At 37.4% G+C, this 23,498-nt stretch overlaps 1 protein-coding gene across 2 annotated transcripts in view; it reads right to left on the bottom strand.

Moving 5' to 3' along the window:
- Positions 1-23,498, bottom strand: part of ecpas (Ecm29 proteasome adaptor and scaffold) — a 148,336-nt gene that overhangs the window by 93,830 nt on the left and 31,008 nt on the right. For both annotated transcript variants that reach the window (XM_028804790.2, XM_028804789.2), the window contains exons 6-8: positions 17,048-17,210; positions 10,722-10,861; positions 3,459-3,540 (exon numbers count right to left, since the gene is read on the bottom strand). In XM_028804790.2, coding sequence (XP_028660623.2) covers positions 3,459-3,540; positions 10,722-10,861; positions 17,048-17,210 — 385 coding nt within the window. The remainder of the gene's footprint in view (positions 1-3,458; positions 3,541-10,721; positions 10,862-17,047; positions 17,211-23,498) is intronic.

Genomic DNA, 23,498 nt, shown 5'->3' with positions numbered 1-23,498 from the left:
ACCCACAATATGATTAAGTCAGACGATGATCTTCAGTTTAGAGGACTTAAGTGCAAAGGACAAAGTTTCATCCTACCTGCCTAAACACAAAACTGACTCAGTTCCATAAGCAGAAAAGAATTAGGTTGGGTTACACCCAAGGTTATTATAGTTAACGAAAACTAAAATCAAAACTGAAACTATTATTAAAAAAACATTTTCGTAAACTAAAATAAAATAATTAACAAAACCTAAATGAAAAACTAAACGAAACTATTAAAGTTGCTGGTAAGACTAACTGAAATAAAATAATAATTTACTAAAATATTTTTAGTTTTCGTTTTTGAATGAATATTCTTGCCGTTAGTCTTTTACCCTTGTAAGTTTTAACTCTAAAACAGAAAGTCATCCACCACAAGCCGCCCGCATATATTCATCCAGTGAACGGCGGCTGGTGAAGGAGGGCGGCTGTTCACACAGCATTTGCGGTGACAGAGCAAGCTGAGTGCGGGTGCGTAAAGCATGTGAAATAGAAAGTGATTTGTGTGCCGCCTTTCTTTGTGCTTGTTGTATATCAAGATGTAATTCAAATGGCTGAAATCAGAATATGCTGGTCAACAAAACGTTTACCATATGGACAGAAAAATCACAAGTGAGTAACGTTTCAGTTTATTTCCCAGGTGTCTGCTTTTTGTTGACAGCAATTCACCTGCCACTTCGCACAAGAGAAATCGTTTTTACTTTCTCATATACGAAGTATAGAGAAGGTATAATAATCATGAAAAAATTTGACCTCGATATTTTGATGAATCTTGACATTATAGACTAACCAGTGTCCAACAATACTGTTTTTTGGAATTGTGTGTGTGCACGCGCACGTGTGTGTGTGTGTGTGTGTGTATATAAACACTATAAAACTCAAAAACGCAACTAAATAGATGGATGAAAGTTGGCATGTGGTTGTTACACCACAATTACAGATCTGTATTAACTTTTGGGCCAAATCCATCACCCGGAAGTGGTACTTTACCTGAACACATACTCGATTTTTTTTTTTTTTTATTTATACAGCTGCAGAGTCCAATTTATTCAACTTTACTTTTATAATAATTGTTCAATACATTATTAATTGGATTTGTTGTTGATGGCTCTTTAATGTACATAATATAAAAATATAATCATTGTCTTACGGTTTACTCCTCAAATATCCATCCCCATATCCGAGTACTATATACAAGAAAGTCAAGGGGAGGGCACTCCCTGTTTTTGAAAAGAAAATGGCACTGATCGAGAGACTGACTAGGTCATCATACAAGATCACATATTGTTGCTGACCAATCACTTTTGCTTTAAAAACATTGTTTAACAACAAAGCGATACAAACAATGGTAGAGAGTCTGAAAAGTGATGAAAAACTAAACATACTAATGGGTTTTTCTATTTGTTCCATATTTATTAATTTATCTTTTTTAGTTCCTATTCACAACTCAAAATACCTGCTATTGTGAAAGTAATCCATTAGCAGAATTATATTTTAAAATATTTGTCTCCCTTTTTTCAATGTTTTTCTCTCTCTCTCAAAATAGATAGTTGAAATAAGAACAAAAAGAATTGTTTATTAACATCAGCCTTATCATACATATTGCACACCAGGGATTTTTCCTGCCTTGGATACAAGCCTGCTGGGGTAGACTCCAGATTTCCTGCAATCCTACTCTGGATAAACAGGTTTAGATAATGTATATGTTGTTCTTAATTTCAGACTCTGTCTCTGTTGTTTTATGCCTGTCCGTACTCCTATTACCTGCTCTTGCTCTGCTCATTATGGGTTTACTGTCCTTTATGGTGGTCTATTCAAGACTCACTGCCCCTAACCTTGACACTACATGCTTGTTGTTCTTTGTTTCCCTCAATACAGCTAGGTGGGGTCTACACACTCATTCAAGTCTAAGAGCCCTGCTCTTCCTACGCCCCTGTGATTTTCATGAGAAAATATTTTAAAAATTATAAAATTGTGTAAAATTGTTCATATTCAGTGTCTAGTTTTGATTATGCTTGTTTTTATTAGACAAAAACAAAACCAGATAGTAAACCATGTAGTGTAAGCTTCCACTAACATTAAACTCATATCCAAATCTGTTAAGTGTACAGTTCTGTCTGATTGTGACACAAAACTAACTCTGTAGGCGCTTCATGCCATAATTACTAAAACTGAAACTAATATATATAAAAATAAAATAGAAATGTCTTTGTGAAATAAAACTAAACTAAAACTAAAAATACATGATGAAGGAAAACTAAAACTAAACTGAATTTCCAAGTAAGGTCAGAAAAAATATAGAAATAAAAACTAATATAAAAAGGCAAAACTATAATAACCTTGGTTACACCAGATTCCTGCCAGTAAGCATGCATCAATCAAACCTTTACCGATAAACATTGTCATAGGGCTAAATCATGCTACTTCTAGTTGTTTTTTTTTTTTAATTTTTGGGAATATTTGTTTTTGTTGACAGCATGTCTATTGTTTGCCCTCTGACAGTGTAAAAAGTGTACTAGGCTTGAGGTGCCTAACACATGGCTTACTTAATACTAAAATCTTTAAACAAATATCACAGCAAGATATATGGCAGATGCTTATCTCTCATCAACAACAGAAAACAAGTGTATTTTGGTATGTTAATAAGTTGAAATATCACAATTTTTGAGAATCTTTTCAGCAGTGGCAATACTATTTTACACTGATTATCACCATTCTAAGTATTTACAGTAGCTTCCAGCAATGTCCGTTGCTGTGTTAGCATATTGTACCTTAAATAACAAGCTGTGCCTTAAAAACAGAATTTCCAACATAAGTATCCAATGATAAAAATGCTCTTAAAATTTCTTCTTTAAGTAACCACCACATTTTACACTCAATACCACAAAGAATTATTTTGTATTCTGTAGAAATTAAGTTATCATATACAGTACACATACCACCAGAATTAGCTTACAGAAACTGCAAAGACAACATGCATTCTTAGCTAACTAGCAAGAGAACACAAGGCCAAGTGTTACAGATTATTGAAAAATTAGCAGATTAACTAATATTATGGCACAATGAGACAGAAAGAAAATAAGAAGTAAAAAAGAGGTACATGATGAAGAAATTATTGGCAAGTAATGTTGTTGAGCTCTGCTAGAGCAACACAAACTGTTGATAAGCAGTTTTTTTTTTTTTTTTTTTATAAAAACCTACTGTTTTACTAGTTCTGAATAAGTGAGTTTTGATTTTACACATATCTACAGTATATTACATCTATTTATAGATAACTTTTACCTCAGATAATGCAAGCTATTATTACTTATATATTGTCATAATCCTCTTTTTAAATCATGATAATTATTTTTGCCTATACTGTTCACCCCTATTATGGCATATCATGGCCAAGAAAAAAAAAAAAAGGATTATATTAAAAAAAAATTATTTTACCTACCTCCTTTGTTTTTAATGGTATATCTCCTAAATATACTTTGTACATCTTGTTGATAATAATTGGATTGTTCCAGTCAATTATGCTGAAAAATGTAAAGGAAAGAAAAATATAAGCCTGCAACAGAAACATATAAACAGAAGTTCACTCTAGGAAAACAAGGGGTTTACAATATTTTAAATCTTTATTTAAATAATTATCTTTGACACAAGATTTACACAATTGTATTAATGTCATGAGAAATCAAGCAAAATGACACCTTTCATTGGCTAACCAAAAAGGTTACAATATGCAAGCTTTCAAGGCAACTCAGGCCCCTTCTTTAGGCAAGATGTAATTACATTACATTTATAATGGCTAACACGGTACAACACCCTAGTACTACAGACAAATTGTATTAACCAAATAATTAAACACAAAATTTATAAAATGCCTTATTTATATACATTTAGTGTTTGATCTAAGCCGTGTAACTGATCCCTTTAAATACCAAAATGCTTTGTTAAAAATGAGTATGAACATCCATCAGCTTTTTTAAACTTAATGATTTTTCAAGAAATAGAGCACTTCAGTACTCTTACTGATGGAAGAATACAGCCTGCTCACATTACAGATAATTTTCAGGGAAATACTAGATGCACTTGCCAAAGTCCTGAATGAGACAGTTCAATCTACATGGTAAGACTCTGCATTTGTATCTGTGCATGCAAACAAGGGCACAGACATCACTGTCAACAGAAAGCAGTGACTCTACATTTGCCAAATAACAGAAGACACCATCTTCCTGCAAAACACGGAGCTAATATGTGGGATCACAGAGACTACTGCTTCATGGTGTAAAGTTTATTCTGCGTAGACAGAATGCACCCAGTGGAAAAGTACAGTAATTGGGGTTGGTAATGATGGAGTATTGCTGTGTTTTATTACAATAAACAGATCATTACTTTCACATTAATCAAAGCCTTTCTTGGTCAAACACTGTTGTACTGGTTGCTTATGCTTGCTTAAAATTCCTAACAAACACTATACCCCTGAAACAACTGATATTATCATCACCATTTGCTAAAACTGAATGCTATGAAGAAATTATAGTTAAATACAAAATTGGAATGTTTCAAGAACATTTCACAATAAACCAAGCTGTTACAAAAAATAGAATATGTGTGTGTAAAGTAAATGAGGTTTAAAATAATTCACATAAAAACAAAAAGAAATAACTTTCAAAAAAGTTATGTCTTAAAAGAAAAAAGCATTTTGTAACACTGTACTAAGTCCATTAAACCTCACAAAATGGTCTAATGAAACTTTGTTTCCCTGTCCAACTCTAAGAAGCATATGCAACTGCATTCCTTCTAAGTCCACTGCTAGTTCACAGCTCTGGGACACAATGCAACAGCACTAAACGTGAAAGTTAGTCTTGTTCCCTTAAATACATACTAAGACCAGATCAGCACAGTAACATTACAAAAATGCTAGAGAGCCAATTTGTAAATAAAGCTCAGTGGACAACTGTGGTGCCAACACAGACAGCATGTTGACCGCAAGAATATTTTACATAAACGCAAAACTGCCGAAAGAGACGCTTGCTCCATTTGAGTAACAGTACTACGATCAGACTAAAAGTATAACAAAGTACTAAAGCCTGTCATTTGCCAACAGTGTTGGGGAACGTTACTTATAAAAGTAACTTTATAACATTACTGACTACTCACAAAAAAGGCAACTAAATATGTCATATAGGTACTTACTATAAAATGGAATGTGTTACACAGTATGTTACTTTTTCTTCTTTTGTGTGAAAAATTGCATTTTGTATTGTTATTGAATCCTAAACCTTTATAGGAACCTTCACAAAGTTGACCAGAAACACAGTCACACTTGATCATTTTCTTGTTTTTTATAATTGTATTTAATCCTTCACGTATGGAGAAGTAAATATGTTCCTCCAAAGATTTGTGGTATGAACTAGCTGCTAAGCCAGTAGATCACAGAGTTTCAAAATATCTAGAACAAATAGCTTGATTAAAACTAAACTGATATGTTACTCATAGATTTCCTTTACTGGATGGCATGCAGCACACTCTATTCTGCTTGGCTGTTTAATTGTGAGCAAAGGACCAGTGTACCACATTTGCTTCTTGTCTTATACTCAGTACTAGCTCTGAGGCTAAGGATCTGCGCTGGCATCCCCAAGGTTGCCGGTTCGAATCCCCGTCACTGCCAAAAGAGATGCTACTCTGCTGGACCCTTGAGCAAGGCCCTTAACCTTTAATTGCTCTAGGGGCACTGTACAATGGCTGACCCTGCGCTCTGACCCCAAGGGGTATGCAAAAAGATGCATTTCACTGTGTGTTGTATAACTATGTGCCTAGGTGCCTGTATAACTATGTATGTGACAAATAAATAAAGAATTATTATTATTATTATAATCACTGGCTCCCTTTGACCCAGTACAAAGCAGACTGAATTTACACGTCAGTACATGTACAACCCCAAATCAGAAAAAGTTGGGACAGTGTGGAAAATGTGAATAAAAAAAGAAAAAAGCAAGTTATAAATTCTCCTCAAATTTTATTTCATTGCAGACAGTATGAACACAAAATAATTCATGTTTTTTTTTGTCAACATCATTTGATTTGTAAATAAATATCCATTCTTGCCATTCAGGCTTGCAACACATTTCAAAAAAAGTTGGGATGGGGGCAATTAAGGGGTAGTAATGAGGTATAATAACTAAATAATGATATGATTTGAAACTGGTGATGTTAACAGGTGATTGCAATCATGATTCAGTACAAAAGCAGCATCAAGGAAAGGCCTACTCCTATAGGAGCAAAGATGGGCAGAGGATCGCCAGTTTGCCACCAAGTGCGGGCAAAAATCTTTGAAATGATGAAGAAAAACGTTTCTCAAAGACAGATAGGAAGAGATTTGGGCATTTCTCCCTCTACAGTGCATAACGTAGTGAAAAGAATCAGGGAATCTGGAGAAATTACCGTGCGCAAAGGCCAAGGACGCAAGCCTAAACTGAATGGCCGTGATCTCCGAGCCCTCAGACGGCAATGCATTAAAAACCGTCATTCATCAATAAATGATATAACTGCGTGGGCTCAGGACTACTTCAGGAAGTCACTCTCAAGCACTACAGTACGTAGTTACATTAGGAAATGCCAGCTAAAACTGTACTGTGCCAAAAGGAAGCCCTACATAAATAGTGTCCAGAAGCGCCGTCAACTTCTCTGGGCTCGGAGGCATCTGGGATGGTCCATTGTGCAGTGGAAACATGTATTGTGGTCAGACGAATCGGTTTTTCACATCTTTTTTGGAAGAAATGGACGCCGTGTGCTGCGGACCAAAGAGGAAAAGGACCATCCAGACTGTTACCAGATATAAGTCCAAAAGCCAGGGTCTGTCATGGTATGGGGTTGTGTCAGTGCCTTCGGCAAAGGTAACTTGCACTTCTGCGATGGCACCATCAATGCTGAGAAGTATATCTCAGTTTTGGAGGAACAAATGCTGCCTTCAAGACAACGTCTTTTCCAGGGACGCCCATGCTTATTTCAGCAAGACAATGCCAAACCACATACTGCGCGCATAACAAAGGCATGGCTGCGTAAGAAGAGGGTGCGGATGCTTGACTGGCCTGCCTGCAGCCCTGATTTGTCTCCTATAGAGAATGTTTGGCGCATTTTGAAACGAAAAATGCGTCAACGAAGACCCCGTACTGTTGCGCACCTAAAATGTTGTTTGCAGGAAGAATGGGACAAACTAACACCTGCAACACTTAGTCACTTGATTTCTTCAATGCCTAAACGTCTTTTAAGTGTTGTTAAAAGACATGGGAACTGTACAAAGTGGTAAATACTGTACTGTCCCAACTTTTTTTGAAATGTGTTGCAAGCCTGAATGGCAAGAATGGATATTTATTTACAAATCAAATGATGTTGACAAAAAAAAACATGAATTATTTTGTGTTCATACAGTCTGCAATGAAATAAAATTTGAGGAGAATTTATAACTTGCTTTTTTCTTTTTTTATTCACATTTTCCACACTGTCCCAACTTTTTCTGATTTGGGGTTGTAGGATTATGTTTACCTGTAATTTTTTTTTAATTCTTTTCACTAACGCAGGTAGTTCAATAAAATAAGTACTGTGTTAGGTTATTGTTGTTTTAAATTTTCATAATCAGCTTATCCGTGGGTTCTGCATTTTCATGGTATTTTGTTTACAAGTTTGAGGGTTGCCTTAACTACAAGTATCTATGGTAAACATATTAATGTTGCTGAATTATAAAATGCAGAAGGAAAAAGGTTATAAATAAATAAGTTAATGGTAAAAAGATGATTGGAATTAAGTTTAATATACAATTTCTTCATATTTTCCATTAGTAATCCTACAATGGTATAAAGTGTGAGTTGTTGATCACTAACTCATTCCTTGCACGTAGAGTTGAGTATTTCATTTCCCACTGTCACATGTGCATCCACAGTGAAAACTGCCATTTACGAATATAAAAGTCAAACGGTAAGTGACTAACTAGGATTACAACTGGTGATTAAAGAAGAGGCTAAAACCATCCATCCATCCATTATCCAACCCGCTATATCCTAACTACAGGGTCACGGAGGTCTGCTGGAGCCAATCCCAGCCAACACAGGGCGCAAGGCAGGGCGCCAGCTCACCGCAGGGCGAAAACCATGAAACACTTAAATGTGCAATAACAATAAAACTCAGAAAGAAGTCACATATTTTTTACAGTACTGTAAAATGTATAGGCCAATATTATTGTTAGATAATTTTATTATAGTTAGATTTTGTGTTTACTGCAAAATTAAAACTTAAAATCTGCAATCCCATAATTACTATCATCAATAATGTTATTCTTAGTGCTCCAAAGCATAATAATCATATATTTAACCTTTTTTTTTTTAAACTATACTGCATTTATTTATGGTAGTCACTAGGTATTCAGACATCCATCCTCAATATTGGCTATTATCTTGAATACTTTCAAATAATTTTTTTTTCAGTAATACACTCCTTTTAATATGTACAACTTAGAAGTTTTGTCAAAATGAACCAGCCCAGGTTCCATAACTCTCCACCAATATCCATGCTTCAGTCTAGATAAGTGATGAGGAAGTTATTGACAGAATTTCTAGACTTCGTCAACTTATTTCAATGTGCAGACCCCTAAAATAATCATAGGCAACAATAGATAAAGCCTTTTCAATTAGAATAACAGATTAGGAATGATCAGTATCAATTCCTTAAGTGAATTCTGTTACTACCTGTACAAACTGTGATTCAACTTTATTAACCTGAATGAATTTTTGCTGATATGCTTGTGATACACTTTTCTAAGCACTATTAATTAAAGATTGGTTTGAAATCTCAAGACACTTCACCTAACATGTAAAAGCAAAGATCTGGATATTATTATTTATATAACTTCTCCATATGCTGCTTACTTCCCGTTGAAATTTGCATATTTTGATCATCCATCTGACTTACTGTTCAGCAGAGTGGATCACACCCCTGTATGCAAATGCAGACTGATATCAATGTTTTCCAGTTGGGGAAAGGTCAGAACATAGATTACCAACCCTCCATAGTCAATCAAAAACTATATTACTTGCGGTCTACTGCCACCCAGAGGAACATTTGCAAACAAAAACAAAAATAAATTTACTAAAATGTTTATTATAAGAGTCTTTATACACCCATATATCTAGCTCTAAGAATAAACTCTATGAAAGCTATGAAACTGTCAATGCACAAAGATTTCTATACCCAAAAGGAATTTGTGCAGACATGGCTAGAATATACATAGGTGCAGAATTCAAGCTATTATTATACATACACAGAGGCGGATCTCAAAGTACAGTTAATTCTACAAATATGAATAGACACATAAGACCCCAAACTGTTTCTTTTTAATCACTGGAAGGAGGACATAACACTAAATGTAAAGGGCACCATACACAGCCAAGCAATAAGCTCTGTCACAGATAAGCAGGTAGATATGCAACTACCCATTTACCTGAGCAGAGGCAGAACCATCTGATCATAGTTGCCAACGTCCTAAGTAAACCTTGCAGCCATGCTGTCTCAGGGAGCATAGCTGCTGGAAGGGGGAAAAGACAATCTTAGCGATCCCTTAGTAAAGACAGCACTCCTCTGCTCTGTTATTAATCATTAGTTAGTGGCATCTTCTTGTGACACAAATTTACCTTTTTTCAGTTGTATGAAGTACTGTGTCACTATCCAAAAATATAATATGTTTAAGGATAAGGTCAACATACTGTACAAACCCAGTTGTTCAGTTTAATTTTATTCATAAAACACAAATAATTAAAATTACAGTAATATTGCTTCACTGTCATTTTATTAGTTTAAAACGCTTTCTATAAAATAAAGAACAAGGCATTATACTTTTTTGCTGATATTTAACAGACATTTTCATTTCAAGTTCCAACTTACCTACCAAAATCTGGTTATAAATATCGCCAGGAACTAAACTCGTTTAACACCTTTAGGCTGCCTGAATACATTTGTGTTTGTGCAGTGTACTAAAGTACTTTCTCACACAATTGAACTAAACAGTTGAATTAATCCCAGTGGTGGGTGGAAGCCAATGAGTTTTAGAAAATGAAACCAGAAAATGGTAATGATTTAAGAATGTAACTTTTGTTATAAAATTCTGTGCTTCACTAACAGAGGGACAAAAATATATTGTAAATAAAAAAAAATATACATTGACAATTTGATCTGTCATGACTGGAAGTATTACAGTCAATCTGGACAACTTAAGCACTACTCCATCATTTACGAAGTATTAAATACATAACGCACATGGTTTTGTTCAATAAATTGTATTTCATGGGAGATAATTTGTTGCATTACTGATATTATTGAGGTTTACAATTTATTGTTGAAATACAGAAACAAAAATTCTTAAAATGCATTACTGAAACTACCACAGTGAAGCACCTGGTGCATAACAGATGGAGAATGAACTGTCGCGGTACAGACAGATAAAGTATCAAACACATTTAACTTTATTAAACAACACTGACACCACAGGTCAGTTAGTTTTAATAATACAGTACCTGTCACCATAAGCACAAACCTATTAAATCACAATTACAATAGAAAACAGCATATATTTATGATTCTGTCAGGTAGCATATTACCAAGTTATATGTGACTGTCATTAACTAAGATCTTAAACTATTTTTGAAGATTAAAAATCTTGTCCTACCTTTGTTTGCTCTTCAGTTCGAGATCTGCTGCCGTTGCTACACTATGCCGAGTGTCACTAGAAGCTACAACCAAGTGCACTACTGCTTCCACTTCAGAAACTTGTTCTGCTTCAATAAACTTTACAATCCCAAGTTTGCACTATAAAAGAATAAGAAGAAATACATCTGGTAAATAAATAATGTATATTTGAAAGAAAAAAATATGCAGCAGAGAGATATTTCCTTCAGGGAATTTTTAGTGTCTTCATCTATGGACAGGAACAGCTTTAGTGGGTTAGTTCTTGTCATAACCATAATTCTGAAAGAACACTTTTAAAAAAATGATCAGTGATGCATTTTTTTGAAGAGTGAAGAAAAGGAAATATTATGGGATGTTCTGACTGTAAGTGCATTTATTGTAGCACAAAAATGTCATGTAACCTAATTGTGTTAGTCAAACAACAAGGGAAAATACAGCCAATCAATCATAATAAAATGAGAAAAGAATTACCATACAGTCATCCCTCACCTATCGCGGGGGTTACGTTCCAGAGCCCCCCGCGATAGGTGAAAATCCGCGAAGTAGCGACCTATATTTATTTTATTATTTATACATATTTTAAGGCTTTATAAACCCTTCCCACACTCTTATAAACCTTTCTCACTCTCTTGTTAACCTTTCCCACACTCTTATAAACACTTCCTATGCTCTTAAACACTGCAGACCAACACTGCACACTGCAATCAGACGTCAATGTGTCTGCACTCGCTTTGTTAAGGGGGGCAGCTGAACTCACGCTGAGCAGAAATGGACTTTGTGCTGCTTCTGCCAAAATGCCTGCTTGTCGCTCTGCGAGTTCGGAAGGAGGAGGAGGAGTGGGGGTGTATGAGGGCTGAACGCACGTTCGCTCAAACTCCCCCTCCCCGGAGGCGCAGTACGCTCCTGCCACTTCGCTTTGTCAAGGGGGTGGGGAGCTGAATGAACGCTAAGGAGAAGTGGACTTTGTGCTGGCTTTGTGCTGCTTGTCGCTCTGCGTGTCAATAATTTAAAAGCCTGTACAGCACCTATTTTCCTGTCTCACTGTCTTGTCTTGCGTGAAGTTAAAATGTTTTATAATAGTGAGATGTTACTCATATCCTTAGCCCGACATCCACATATCATATGTGTTAACAAATTGTGTTTTATAAATTTACATGTGTTTAAAGCATGTGGGATGGGTATTTTAAGGCTTAAACTATAAAATGTTTATTTATATGGTCTTTCTATATCGCAGATTTTTTCCTGTTGCTGATGGGTGTGGAACACAACTTCCGCGATAGGCGGGCAATCACTTGTATTTAAAAACCAGCGAAGTCGTGAATCCGTGAAAAGTGAACCGCGAAGTAGCGAGGGATTACTGTATATACTTGTGTATAAGCCGTTTCACAGATAAGTCAAATGTGAAAATTTAAAATTGAATTGGTTCAGGAAAGCATAACATTCATTTTCAAGGGCACAATAACTCAAACAGAAAAGAGTACAATCCATTAACACCATGCATCATCATCTTCTTCTTCTTTCAGCTGCACCCGGCTGCAACCCTCGTTAGGGGTTGCCACAGCAGATCATCTTCTTCCATATCTTTCTGTCCTCTGCATCTTGCTCTGTTACACCCATCACCTGCATGTCCTCTCTCACCAAATCCATAAACCATGGCTTAGGTCTTCTTCTTTTCCTCTTCCCTGGCAGCTCTATCCTTAGCATCTCTACACTGCACATGTCCAAACCAACGCAATCTCGACTCTCTGACTTTGTCTCCCAACCGTTCAACTCTGAGTTGACCCTCTTATGTACTCATTTCTAATCCTATCCATTCTCGTCACACCCAATGCAAATCTTAGCATCTCTAACTCTGCCACCTCCAGCTCTGTCTCCTGCTTTCCGGTCAATGCCACCGTCTCCAACCCATATAACATAGCTGGTCTCACTACCGTCCTGTAGACCTTCCCTTTCACTCTTGCTGATACCCGTCTGTCACAAATTACTCCTGACACTCTTCTCCACCCATTCCACCCTGCCTGCACTCTTTTTCACCTCTCTTCCACAATCCCCATTACTCTGTACTGTTCATCAAATAAAATAAATATTAAATACTGTTGTATTTAAACTCATCCTGCTTCCTCACCATTCCACTGACCTCCCTCTCATTTACACACATGTATTTTGTCTTGTTCCTACTGACCTTCATTCCTCTCCTCTCTAGAGCATATCACCACCTCTCCAGGGTCTCATCAACCTGCACCTTACCAATGCTACAGATCACAATGTCATCAGCAAACATGGTCCACGGGGACTCCTGTCTAATCTCTTCTGTCAACCTGTCCATCACCACTGCAAATAAGAAAGGGCTCAGAGCCGATCCCTGATATAATCCCACCTCCAACTTGAATGCATCCGTCACTCCTACCACAGACCTCACCACTGTCACACTTCCCTCGTACATATCCTGTGCAACTCTTACATACTTCTCTGCCACTCCCGACTTCATCATACAATACCACAGCTCCTCTCGAGGCACCCTGTCATATGCTTTCTCCAGGTCCACAAAGATGCAATGCAACTCCTTCTGGCCTTCTCTAAACTTCTCCATCAACATCCTCAGAGCAAACACTGCATCTGTGGTGCTCTTTCTTGGCATGAAACCATACTGCTGCTCACTAATCATCACCTCACTTCTTAATCTAGCTTCCACTACTCTTTCCCATAACTTCATGCTGTGGCTCATCAATTTTATTCCCCTGTAGTTACTGCAGTCCTGCACATCCCCCTTATTCTTAAATATCAGCACCAGTACATTTCTTCTTCATTCTTCAGGCATCCTCTCAATTTCCAAGATTCCATTAAACAATCTGGTTAAAAACTCCACTGCCATCTCTCCTAAACACCTCCATGCTTCCATAGGTATGTCATCTGGACCAACGGCCTTTCCATATTTCATCCTCCTCATAGCTGTCCTTACTTCCTCCTTGCTAATCTGTTGCACTTCCTGATTCACTATCTCCACATCATCCAACCTCTTCTCTCTCTCGTTCTCTTCATTCATAAGCCTCTCAAAGTACTCTTTCCATCTGCTCAACACACTCTCCTCGCTTGTGAGTGCGTTTCCATCTTTATCCTTTATCACCCTAACCTGCTGCACATCTTTCCCAGCTCAGTCCCTCTGTCTAGCCAATCAGTACAGGTCCTTTTCTCCCTCCTTAGTGTCCAACCTCTCATACAATTCATCATACGCCTTTTCTTTAGCCTTCGCCACCTCTCTCTTCACCTGCGCCTTATCTCCTTGTACTCTTGTCTACTTTCTGCATCTCTCTGACTATCCCACTTCTTCTTTGCCATCCTCTTCCTCTGTATACTCTCCAGTATTTCCTCATTCCACCGCCAGATTTCCTTTTCCTCCTTCCTCTGTCCAGATGTCACGCCAAGCACCCTTCTTGCTGTCACCATTACTACATCTTCTGTAGTTTCCCAGCTGTCAGGTAACTCTTCATTTCCATCCAGTGCTTGTCTCACCTCCTCCCTAAACTCAACCTTGCAGTCTTCCTTTTTCAACTTCCATCATTTGATCCTCGGCTCTGCCCTTGCTCTCTTCCTCTTCTTGATCTCCAAAGTCATCCTAAAGACCACCATCCTATGCTGCTTAAGTAAGAGCCGCTCTCTTGTGTGATGTTGCGATGTCCACGGGTTTATTTAATGTTAGCTAAGACCCGGCAGTTAAAAGTTTCTCGCTACAGCAATTTTAACTCTGTCACAAAGTGATCCAAACTGTCATTTATACCTCGTGTCTTCTCATTAAACTTGTATCTCGCGAATATGGCATTGCAAACGGCAGCGGGTCAGTTCACGTGCGTACATGGGAGGCGTGATGACGCGATATATTTTGATATATATCAAAATACCCGCGCTTCGCAGTGGCGAAGTACTGCTTTAAAATTTTTATTAAGAAGAAAAGTAAACCTTTTTAAACTGAGGGAAAATGAATCAATAATTATTTGTTATGGATCTCTTTGTATAGCACGTTGTCAGTTCTCCCCTCTGGTTGTAATATGACCAAGCTGTGTGCTGAGCTTACTGTTGAGCATGCAACGTACAGTTGGCCATGTGAAAAGCAGTCCTGCCTCAAATCAATGCCAACCTTTTGTAGGGTCTGTCCCTGAGACTTATTAATTGTCATTGCTAAGCAGAGCCTTAGTGGAAATTGGAGGCGTTTGAATTGAAATGGGAGATCAGAGGGTATAACGGGGATGCGAGGAATAAAAACTCTCTCCCCTGAGCCACCGCCAGTAAAAATAGTTGCCTGAATGAGGTTCTTTTGCAGACACGTGACCTGAAGTCTCATGCCGTCACAAAGTTTCAGTGGCTGTACGGAAATCCACAATCGGTTTCATATTGTTTTCGTACCTTATCAATTGTGTAATGTGTTTTTTGAACAGGTTTGATTCATCGAAGTGATCACTCCTGCTGCGTTCAGTCACTTCACGTGAGCCGATCTCTTGTGTGATGTTGCGATGTCCAGGGGTTTATTTAATGTTAGCTAAGACCCGGCAGTTAAAAGTTTCTCGCTACAGCAATTTTAACTCTGTCACAAAGTGATCCAAACTGTCGTTTATACCTCGTGTCTTCTCATTAAACTTGTATCTCGCGAATATGGCATTGCAAACGGCAGCGGGTCAGTTCACGTGCTTACATGGGAGGCGTGATGACGCGATATATTTTGATATATATCAAAATACCCGCGCTTCGCAGCGGCGAAGTACTGCTTTAAAATTTTTACTAAGAAGAAAAGTAAACCTTTTTAAACTGAGGGAAAATGAATCAATAATTATTTCTTAAGGATCTCTTTGTATACCATGTTGTCAGTTCGCCCTTCCGGTTGTAATATGACCAAGCTGTGTGCTGAGCTTACTCTTGATCATGAAATCTAACGTGGTTTGTGCCCTTCAGAATGAAAACAGTTTGCATTCACGTTTTTAATAAAAGGCGAGCTTTTAAGCCTGAGAAATCACACCGTAAATGCACACGTTTAATTGCATGTGTTAATATGTATGCTTACACAGTATTAAAAGACACTCAAAAATTAACGTCATTTACCTTCGTTCCCGCGTTTGACTCTTCCTTGTTTTTAGTTCACGTGATTACGTAGGAGGCGTGATGACGCGATACGTGACTCCGCCTCCTCCATTAGAGTATATGGACAAAAAGCAGGTTCCAGTTATGACCATTACGTGTAGAATTTCGAAATGAAACCTGCCTAACTTTTGTAAGTAAGCTGTAAGGAATGAGCCTGCCAAATTTCAGCCTTCTACCTACACGGGAAGTTGGAGAATTAGTGATGAGTCAGTCAGTGAGGGCTTTGCCTTTTATTAGTATAGATATATATATATCTGCGGTGGGTTGGCACCCTGCCCAGGATTGTTTCCTGCCTTGTGCCCTGTGTTGGCTGGGATTGGCTCCAGCAGACCCCCGTGACCCTGTGTTCGGATTCAGCGGGTTGGAAAATGGATGGATGGATGGATATATTATAATAATTATTATTATTAAATAATTCCTCCCATATAAGTAACATTTCACAGACTGCCTTCTTCCATCTCCGAAATATATCTAGACTTCGTCCTGTTCTTACGCAACACAGTACTGAAGTATTGATTAATGCCCGAGTCACCTCACGTATAGATTACTGTAATGCTATTCTATTTGGCATCCCACAAAAACTTATCCATCGCTTACATCTTCTTCAAAATTCTGCTGCCAGGATAATAACATGTTGTTCTAAATCCACTGAACATATTATACCTATTCTCTCTTAGCTTCACTGGCTCCCTGTTAACTACAGAATACAATACAAAATACCGCTCTTAACTTTTAAAGCTCTCCACAACCTCACTGATCTCCTACAGACTGACACCCCTCTCGCTCACTCAGATCCTGATCTGCAGCGCTACTTTCTGTACCACACGTCAGCCTCTGTTCTATGGGAGCTCGAGCGTCTCTCATAGTGCTCCTGAACTCAGGAATTCTCTTCCGCTCATATACGTCAGCTTGATTCAATAACACATTTTAAAACTGCCCTCAAAACTTTTCAAACTGGCATACCAATTGTGAATTTTGCACTATTACTGGCAGTTATCTTTGTTGTTTGCTAATTATTGATGTTTGATTTATTTTATGTTAGCCAATAAAAGGTATTACATAACCAAAGATAAGCAGTTCGCCCACCCTAAAAAACAAAAATGTCTTTAATAGGGGCAAGTTACTGAAAGAAACTTATCACTACAAAATTTTTTATCCATGAATAAGTGATAATTATACCTGCTCAAGCTGTTCAGGACTCCAAGGAGTCTCTCCAATTACACGTTTTGCTGCATAGAAACTCATTCCAGGAGGTGGTTGAGGTAGGCCAGCTCCTGTGACACTACCATTGCTTGCAGAAGGAGAGGCAGACACCGGACGGCTAGGCTCATTTAAAACAAACCTGTTTAATAAGAAGATAATAATTCAAAATTCATGAAGGGAGTATCTGTAAAATATTCATCACACACTTTACTTTCCAAAATCAGGTGAAAAAATTGGGTGAAAAGTAAAATAATGATAAAGTTCACAGTATACTTTGAACTGTTGAAAAGAATTTTTCAAAAAAATGCAACCATGCTGAAACAAGTTTATTTAAAAGTCTGAATAAATAATACAGTGCACTTATTTTAAAGAGCTCCATTCTCATCTCAGGGAACAGTTTCTTATGATCCCAAATTTGACAAAAAAAAAAAAATAATAAAAAGTATAATAAAAACAAAAAGAATAGCATACAGATTTCCGCACTTAAGTCTTTAAATGTTTATGGGGTCTCCAGTTCCCCTCAGTCAAACTTACTGTTAACAGAAACATCATTAATATCTCTTGTGTATGTTGTGAAGGAGTTCTGTATTAGTTCATTCATTTATTGTGTTATATCAGTTTCACGACAGAATGACACAGTAGACCAGGGGTGGGCAAAGTCGTTCCTGGAGGGCCGCAGGTTTTTGTTCCAACCCAATTGCTTAATTAGAAAACAATTGCTGCCAATAATTTAATTTCATGGCTTTTTAACTGCGTTAACTCTGTTATGTCAAGTCATTTTCCTTTGTAAGGATATCATGCAAATGATTTGAAGGCTAAAAATGGATGAGTAAATCTCAGTCCTTCACTTTTTTCTCTTCAACTTTCCTTCCAAGTATTTAATTAAACCAAACAGTCCACTATAAATCCACACATGGAAACAAGCTAAACGGAGAACTGCTGGTTTCTTTTGTCATTTGCAACTTATTGCTAATAAGAACCAATTAAAAAAACGAGAATACGGCTGTGTAAGGCTAAAATAAGCAATAAGGGTTCAAAATCTTAATGAGCAAGACAACGAAAATGAAGCAGGAGTGTTACTTGAGCAATAAGTGCTTCTTATTAAGCAATTGGGTTTGAAGAAACCCGCAGTCACTGTGGCCCTCCAGGAACAACTTTGCCCACCCTTGCAGTAGACCATACTGCTCTATTACAGTAGGATCAAGTGCAAAGCAGGAAATAACCATAGAAAAAGCACCAGTATAATACAGGAGGCACATATGCACACATCCACACTCACGTTTGGACATATATATATACTAACCAATCCATCTAACAGGTATATCTTTAGGAATTGGGAGGAAACTGTAAATGCTCAAAAGAAAAAGCTCATACAGTAAAAAAGATAGAGAATCCTTGAAACCATTATAAATTAATTCAGTAGAAAATGTGTTGTTATTACTAAACATGCTTAAGTTTAACTGCAACGTTTCCTCTCTTTATTCGAGAAATATGGTCCATTGTATATAAAGGATGTGTACCTTGTGTCATTCCTTCATATGCAATGGCACACACTTTTGTTTTTCTTTACTTTTACGGTTAACTAAAATGTGACTTTGCAGCTGTTTATTCTCAGGGTGAAAACAGCCTTAAGACCAAGCAGATATTTTCACATAGTTATTCAGGTCAATTTTTAATATAATACAGTTAACTGTGTTTTGTGGATTTTTTAATTTCCTGTAGCCACTTTAATTTCTCCACCCCTTGTAACTATGAAAAAAGTAAGAAGGTCAATGACATACATAGGACAAATGTTTTTTTGAAAGTTTGTGTAAATGTATTACAGATGTGTATCCTTGTATAATGTGAATAAAGTACAGTATATTACTGCTATTTCCGTTGATGACCAAACTAAGAAAAGTAGTACAGTATTTAATTTGAAATTGTCTTCTATGTCCCTAATACACAATAAAGGGTTCTTTTTATAGATTCTTTTATAAGGACAAGTTGGTGAATGAAAATTCCTCGTATCTGTCTTGAACAAGTTCAGCTGCATTGAAAATGCATACACAATAAGGGAGTAGACATGAAAATATATCTTAAATAAAAGATTCGGTATTTCACATTGACTTATCTCATTCAGAAAGTAGAGGGAAGTAGTGAAAAGGCAAAAACAATAATCCATGTTAATGGAGAACCCATCAAGGGAGTTGCACTTAAACTGAGTAGTGCACATTAAAACATATCACGCAGAATATTGTGTGTTGTATTTATATTGCATAAATGATAAAGCATCAGTAAAGAAGGTCTAGAAATGATCTTATTACAGGGATGAAGAGAATGTCACATTTAAATGGATAATAACTGGGCTATAATAGAAGCCAAAGACTATTAGTGACTGCACCACTTAAAGTATGGATTTTTCAAGTAGTTCTTTAAGGATGAGGTGAATTGTGTTAGTAGTGCTTTTTAAAATGGAATTGTTGTGGATGACTATTTAGAAATGAGCATAGCTATGCAAAGATTACTAATTTTCATGTAAAAACATTGGCTATGACAGATACATGACTTCCCCAGTTTCTCCTGACATCCTTTCCTGTGCAATCTTAACATTTTCCACTGTGGGCACAGCTGAAGAAGCCAGCCTATGTTGTGATTTTTTATTTTTTATGAAAGAAATCCAAGGGACATCTCCACTAGTCTGATTTTCTAGGTTCTTTAGTCTATGGAGTCTTTAGTTATTATTGAATGACTAATTTTATATAACATTCTCACTTAAATCGAATTCTGGATTGTTTGTCCCAGCAATTATGGGTGCAAGACAGGAAGCATTCCTGGGTGAGGTGCCAGTCCATTGCATGGCCTAATTACTCTCACACTCGTGCTGACACTGGGCTACTTTGGAACCAGGTGTAGGTTTCAAAGCCAGGATCCTGGAACTGTGAGTCAGTAGCGCTAAACAATTTTATATAAAACATGTTAATAGCACAGTGGTGAAAGTTTTTGCTTACCTGCTTCAGAACCGTGGGTCCTCATCTTCTCACTGTCTATGCAGGTTTTGCATGTTTAATCATTGTCTGTATGGTATTCCTACAACATCACTAAAGCATGTGTGTTAATTGGCAACACTAAATAGGTTGTGGATGACTGAACTGGAGTTGTGGATGACTGAACTGGAGTGTATAGTGTATATGTGATTTTGGCCTGTAACCCATGGTGCCTCATATTGGATTAGTTCCTACCCTATGCCCAGTACTTAATGAATAAACATTCTGAATTGTATATATAACAAGTTTAGACAATGGATTGATTAAATTTAACACCTTGTGATGGTGCAGGTTGATGAGATTTTGACACATATAAAATGTGTAGCAAACTTCTATCTGTGCAAGTGTTTCTGTGGACTTTATGTCTTTAACTCTTTTAGGGCTAATTTTTTTTTTGTTTCTTTTCTCCCAGTTCTGAATATTTTTCCAGTAACTTTTTTTAAAAAAAGAACACAAAGCAATTGTTTAACATATCAAATCAGATAAAAAATTTTTACTTTTGACAAATGTTACTGTCTTGCATGTTGTATGAGCCTGCATACTATATGATTTCACATACATATCACATACATGTTACACAGCAACGTCCTGCAAAGTATGATATCGCTCAAAGCAGCCAATTGCATGCATTGCCACATTGCACTAGTCACAATATGTGTTGCACTGGTGTTTCCTTTTCAATTGTCTGTTGCTGCACTTTCTCACATATATTGTTAGTGTGTACTGTAGAGAGACAAGTCACCCGTTTGACATCGTGCCATGCCAATTAATGCCACCAAGTTATCCGCCCGCATGAAAACCGGATTGTCACCTCTTTTCATCTTCAGCCTGTCTGGCTTCAACTGTGAAGGCCTGTGTCTCCTGTTCACCCTCACTGTTCCACAAGTTCCAATTCCCCTGCTCTGTAGCTCTATGAACAATTCTGGGCATGTATAAAAATTGTCCATGTACACAACATGACCCAAATGTTCATAGCCCTGAAGCAGCTCCAGCACAACCTGACTTGTCAAGGGACAGTTCTCTCTTTGAAAGAAATACTTTCCTGTATATGTAATTACTTTCAGGGAGAAACCAGTGTTTGCTTCTGCCATTACAAAATCCTTTATGCCATACTTTGTGGGCTTGTCTGGCATATATTGTCAGAAAAAAAGGCGTCCCTTTTATTTTATCATAGATTCATGTACAGACAAATCATGGCCAGGCTGATAAAATTGTTTATATGTTGGTTCCACAATGTCAAGAAGGGGCTGAACTTTATACATGGGGTTATATATAGCCTGGCACACCCCTTGAGATTTGCTTCTGGTTATCACAGAAGTGAATAAAACTTTGCAGCAGCACGTACCTATCATGCGGCATAACCTGTCCAAAGCCACCAGGGGACAAAGCACGTTTGGATCAATGCTCCCTGAAGTTATATCACCAGTCTAGTCCCATCTCAATTTGTAATGCCACAAAGCCCTTCATCTCATCTTTTGTTGTGGGTTTCCACTTTGAAAAACGAGAATGCGGTGTAAGCGCAGCCCACAATTCAAAAAATTTCTCTGCCTACCTGTTTGTCTCATCTGACAGTAGCTGAAAAGCAGCATCAGGAGAGAGCAGCCTGAAGCATTCCAGCGACTGGTAATCTGTCGTGTCCAAAAGCAAGCCATGCTGTCTTGTAAAGTCCGGTAGCCAGTTTGGCTCCCACAGATCAATGTCTGGGTATTCCTCCAAAATGAACCTTGCCGTAGGTGTGTCGGCAGCGTGAATGTGCTAAGCTGGCAGCCGATAAGCTGGGGCAGCATCAGCTGGTGTCCGATCAGCTGATGCCAGTTCCTCATTCTCTAGCTCGATCTCCTGCTCACTGTCAACAAAATCAGATTCTGAAATATCAGAGTCCAACTCAATGATAATGCTCAAAACATTGTCTGTTGAGTATTTTCTTTTCTGCACTTGCTTCGCTCCCTTGTGAGATGACGATGCCATCTTGCCTTTGTTTACATTTGTTTACATTTCGTAACTCACACACACGCAAGGATTAGATGCCAAGTCAATGAGTCTAACATTCCTTGAAGCAGAGAGGGAATGCCTGTGACGTAACAGTGAGTTTTGTCGCTATTAACAGCCGATTGTCTCCCTCATCGACACAAGTCAACATCCGCCCTAAAAGAGTTAATTAGCTATTTATTTCAAATAAGGTGGTGTTTTGTGCTTTTTTGACAAAATAACAAAGGGCATTTAACCTTACAGTATTAGATTAAAAATAAATGCAAAATATTTGTGGCATTCTTAATAGAAATCTCATGAACAGCACAGATTACGATAAATGCTTCATGTCTCTCTATTATAAAAAAAAAAACTTGCAACGAGACATGATGTTCTGAAGTGAGACAGTGAGACACTTCAGAGAGGCAGAGACAAGTTCACTTCCCGTGACACGGTCAAGTCACGTAATACTGACATACATTTGCAGCATGTTCCTGTGAGACAGTGACCTAGGCAAGGAAAGTAATAATCAGCCCGGAACAAGTGGAATTGAAAATCTTGCAGGTCCAAACGGGGTCAGAAATAAAAGACACAGTAGAACTTCATAAAGACGTTCAAAAACGTTGCCGTCATACACATGCAGAGCAGGTTACAGATTATGAAAGCAGTGGATTTCGAAAGGTTCAAAAAAAAAAAAAAAAACCTTGGCGCGATACACACGCAGAGCAAGTTAACAAATATGACAGTACTACAATTCGAAGATGTCAAACAGAGTATAGATAGCATTTGCGCAAACAAACGGAAATTATTACTAGGTAAAATAACGGAACAGCAAAAAGAGGTTGAATACATGGACATAGGTGATATGTTGGAAGTATGTAGATATTGTAAGGCTTTACAGTTTAGGTCGGAGACTTGTAGATCATATAATTCGTGTTGTCAACAGGAAAAAGGACCATACGCTATGAGAATCTGTGTTCCCGCAACAATCACAGCTACAATAAGTTTAATTTAGAAAAAAACACAATTTGGTCAGGTATATATTTATGATCACGGAGAAGCGATGAAACATAGAATCGAAAGAGTTAAACGAATTGATGTAACAGAAATTATACAGCCAATAAAGGATACAAATCCATATGTCCAAAAGTATTGCACTTTACATGAAAGTTATCAGCAAAATACAGACAAAGAAATTTTCTTGGATTTCTATATTCTATATATTTGTCTATACGACGAATTGTCAGCGATAACACTTTTGAAAGACTGAGATATCAAAGACAGAGTAAATATTCGTGTATATCCAAAGGCAAAGCATGATTCGTCACGTATGTCAAATACATCGCCAGATGCCAACCTTTCATTCTTTCCTTTGCTTTTCCCAGATGGCGAAACAGGATGGTAGTACAATATGAAAAAAACTTATTCAGAAA

This window comes from Erpetoichthys calabaricus, chromosome 7 (genome assembly GCF_900747795.2).
Source record: "Erpetoichthys calabaricus chromosome 7, fErpCal1.3, whole genome shotgun sequence".
Lineage (NCBI taxonomy): Eukaryota > Metazoa > Chordata > Cladistia > Polypteriformes > Polypteridae > Erpetoichthys > Erpetoichthys calabaricus.
This window is presented reverse-complemented; position numbering and strand designations above follow the sequence as displayed.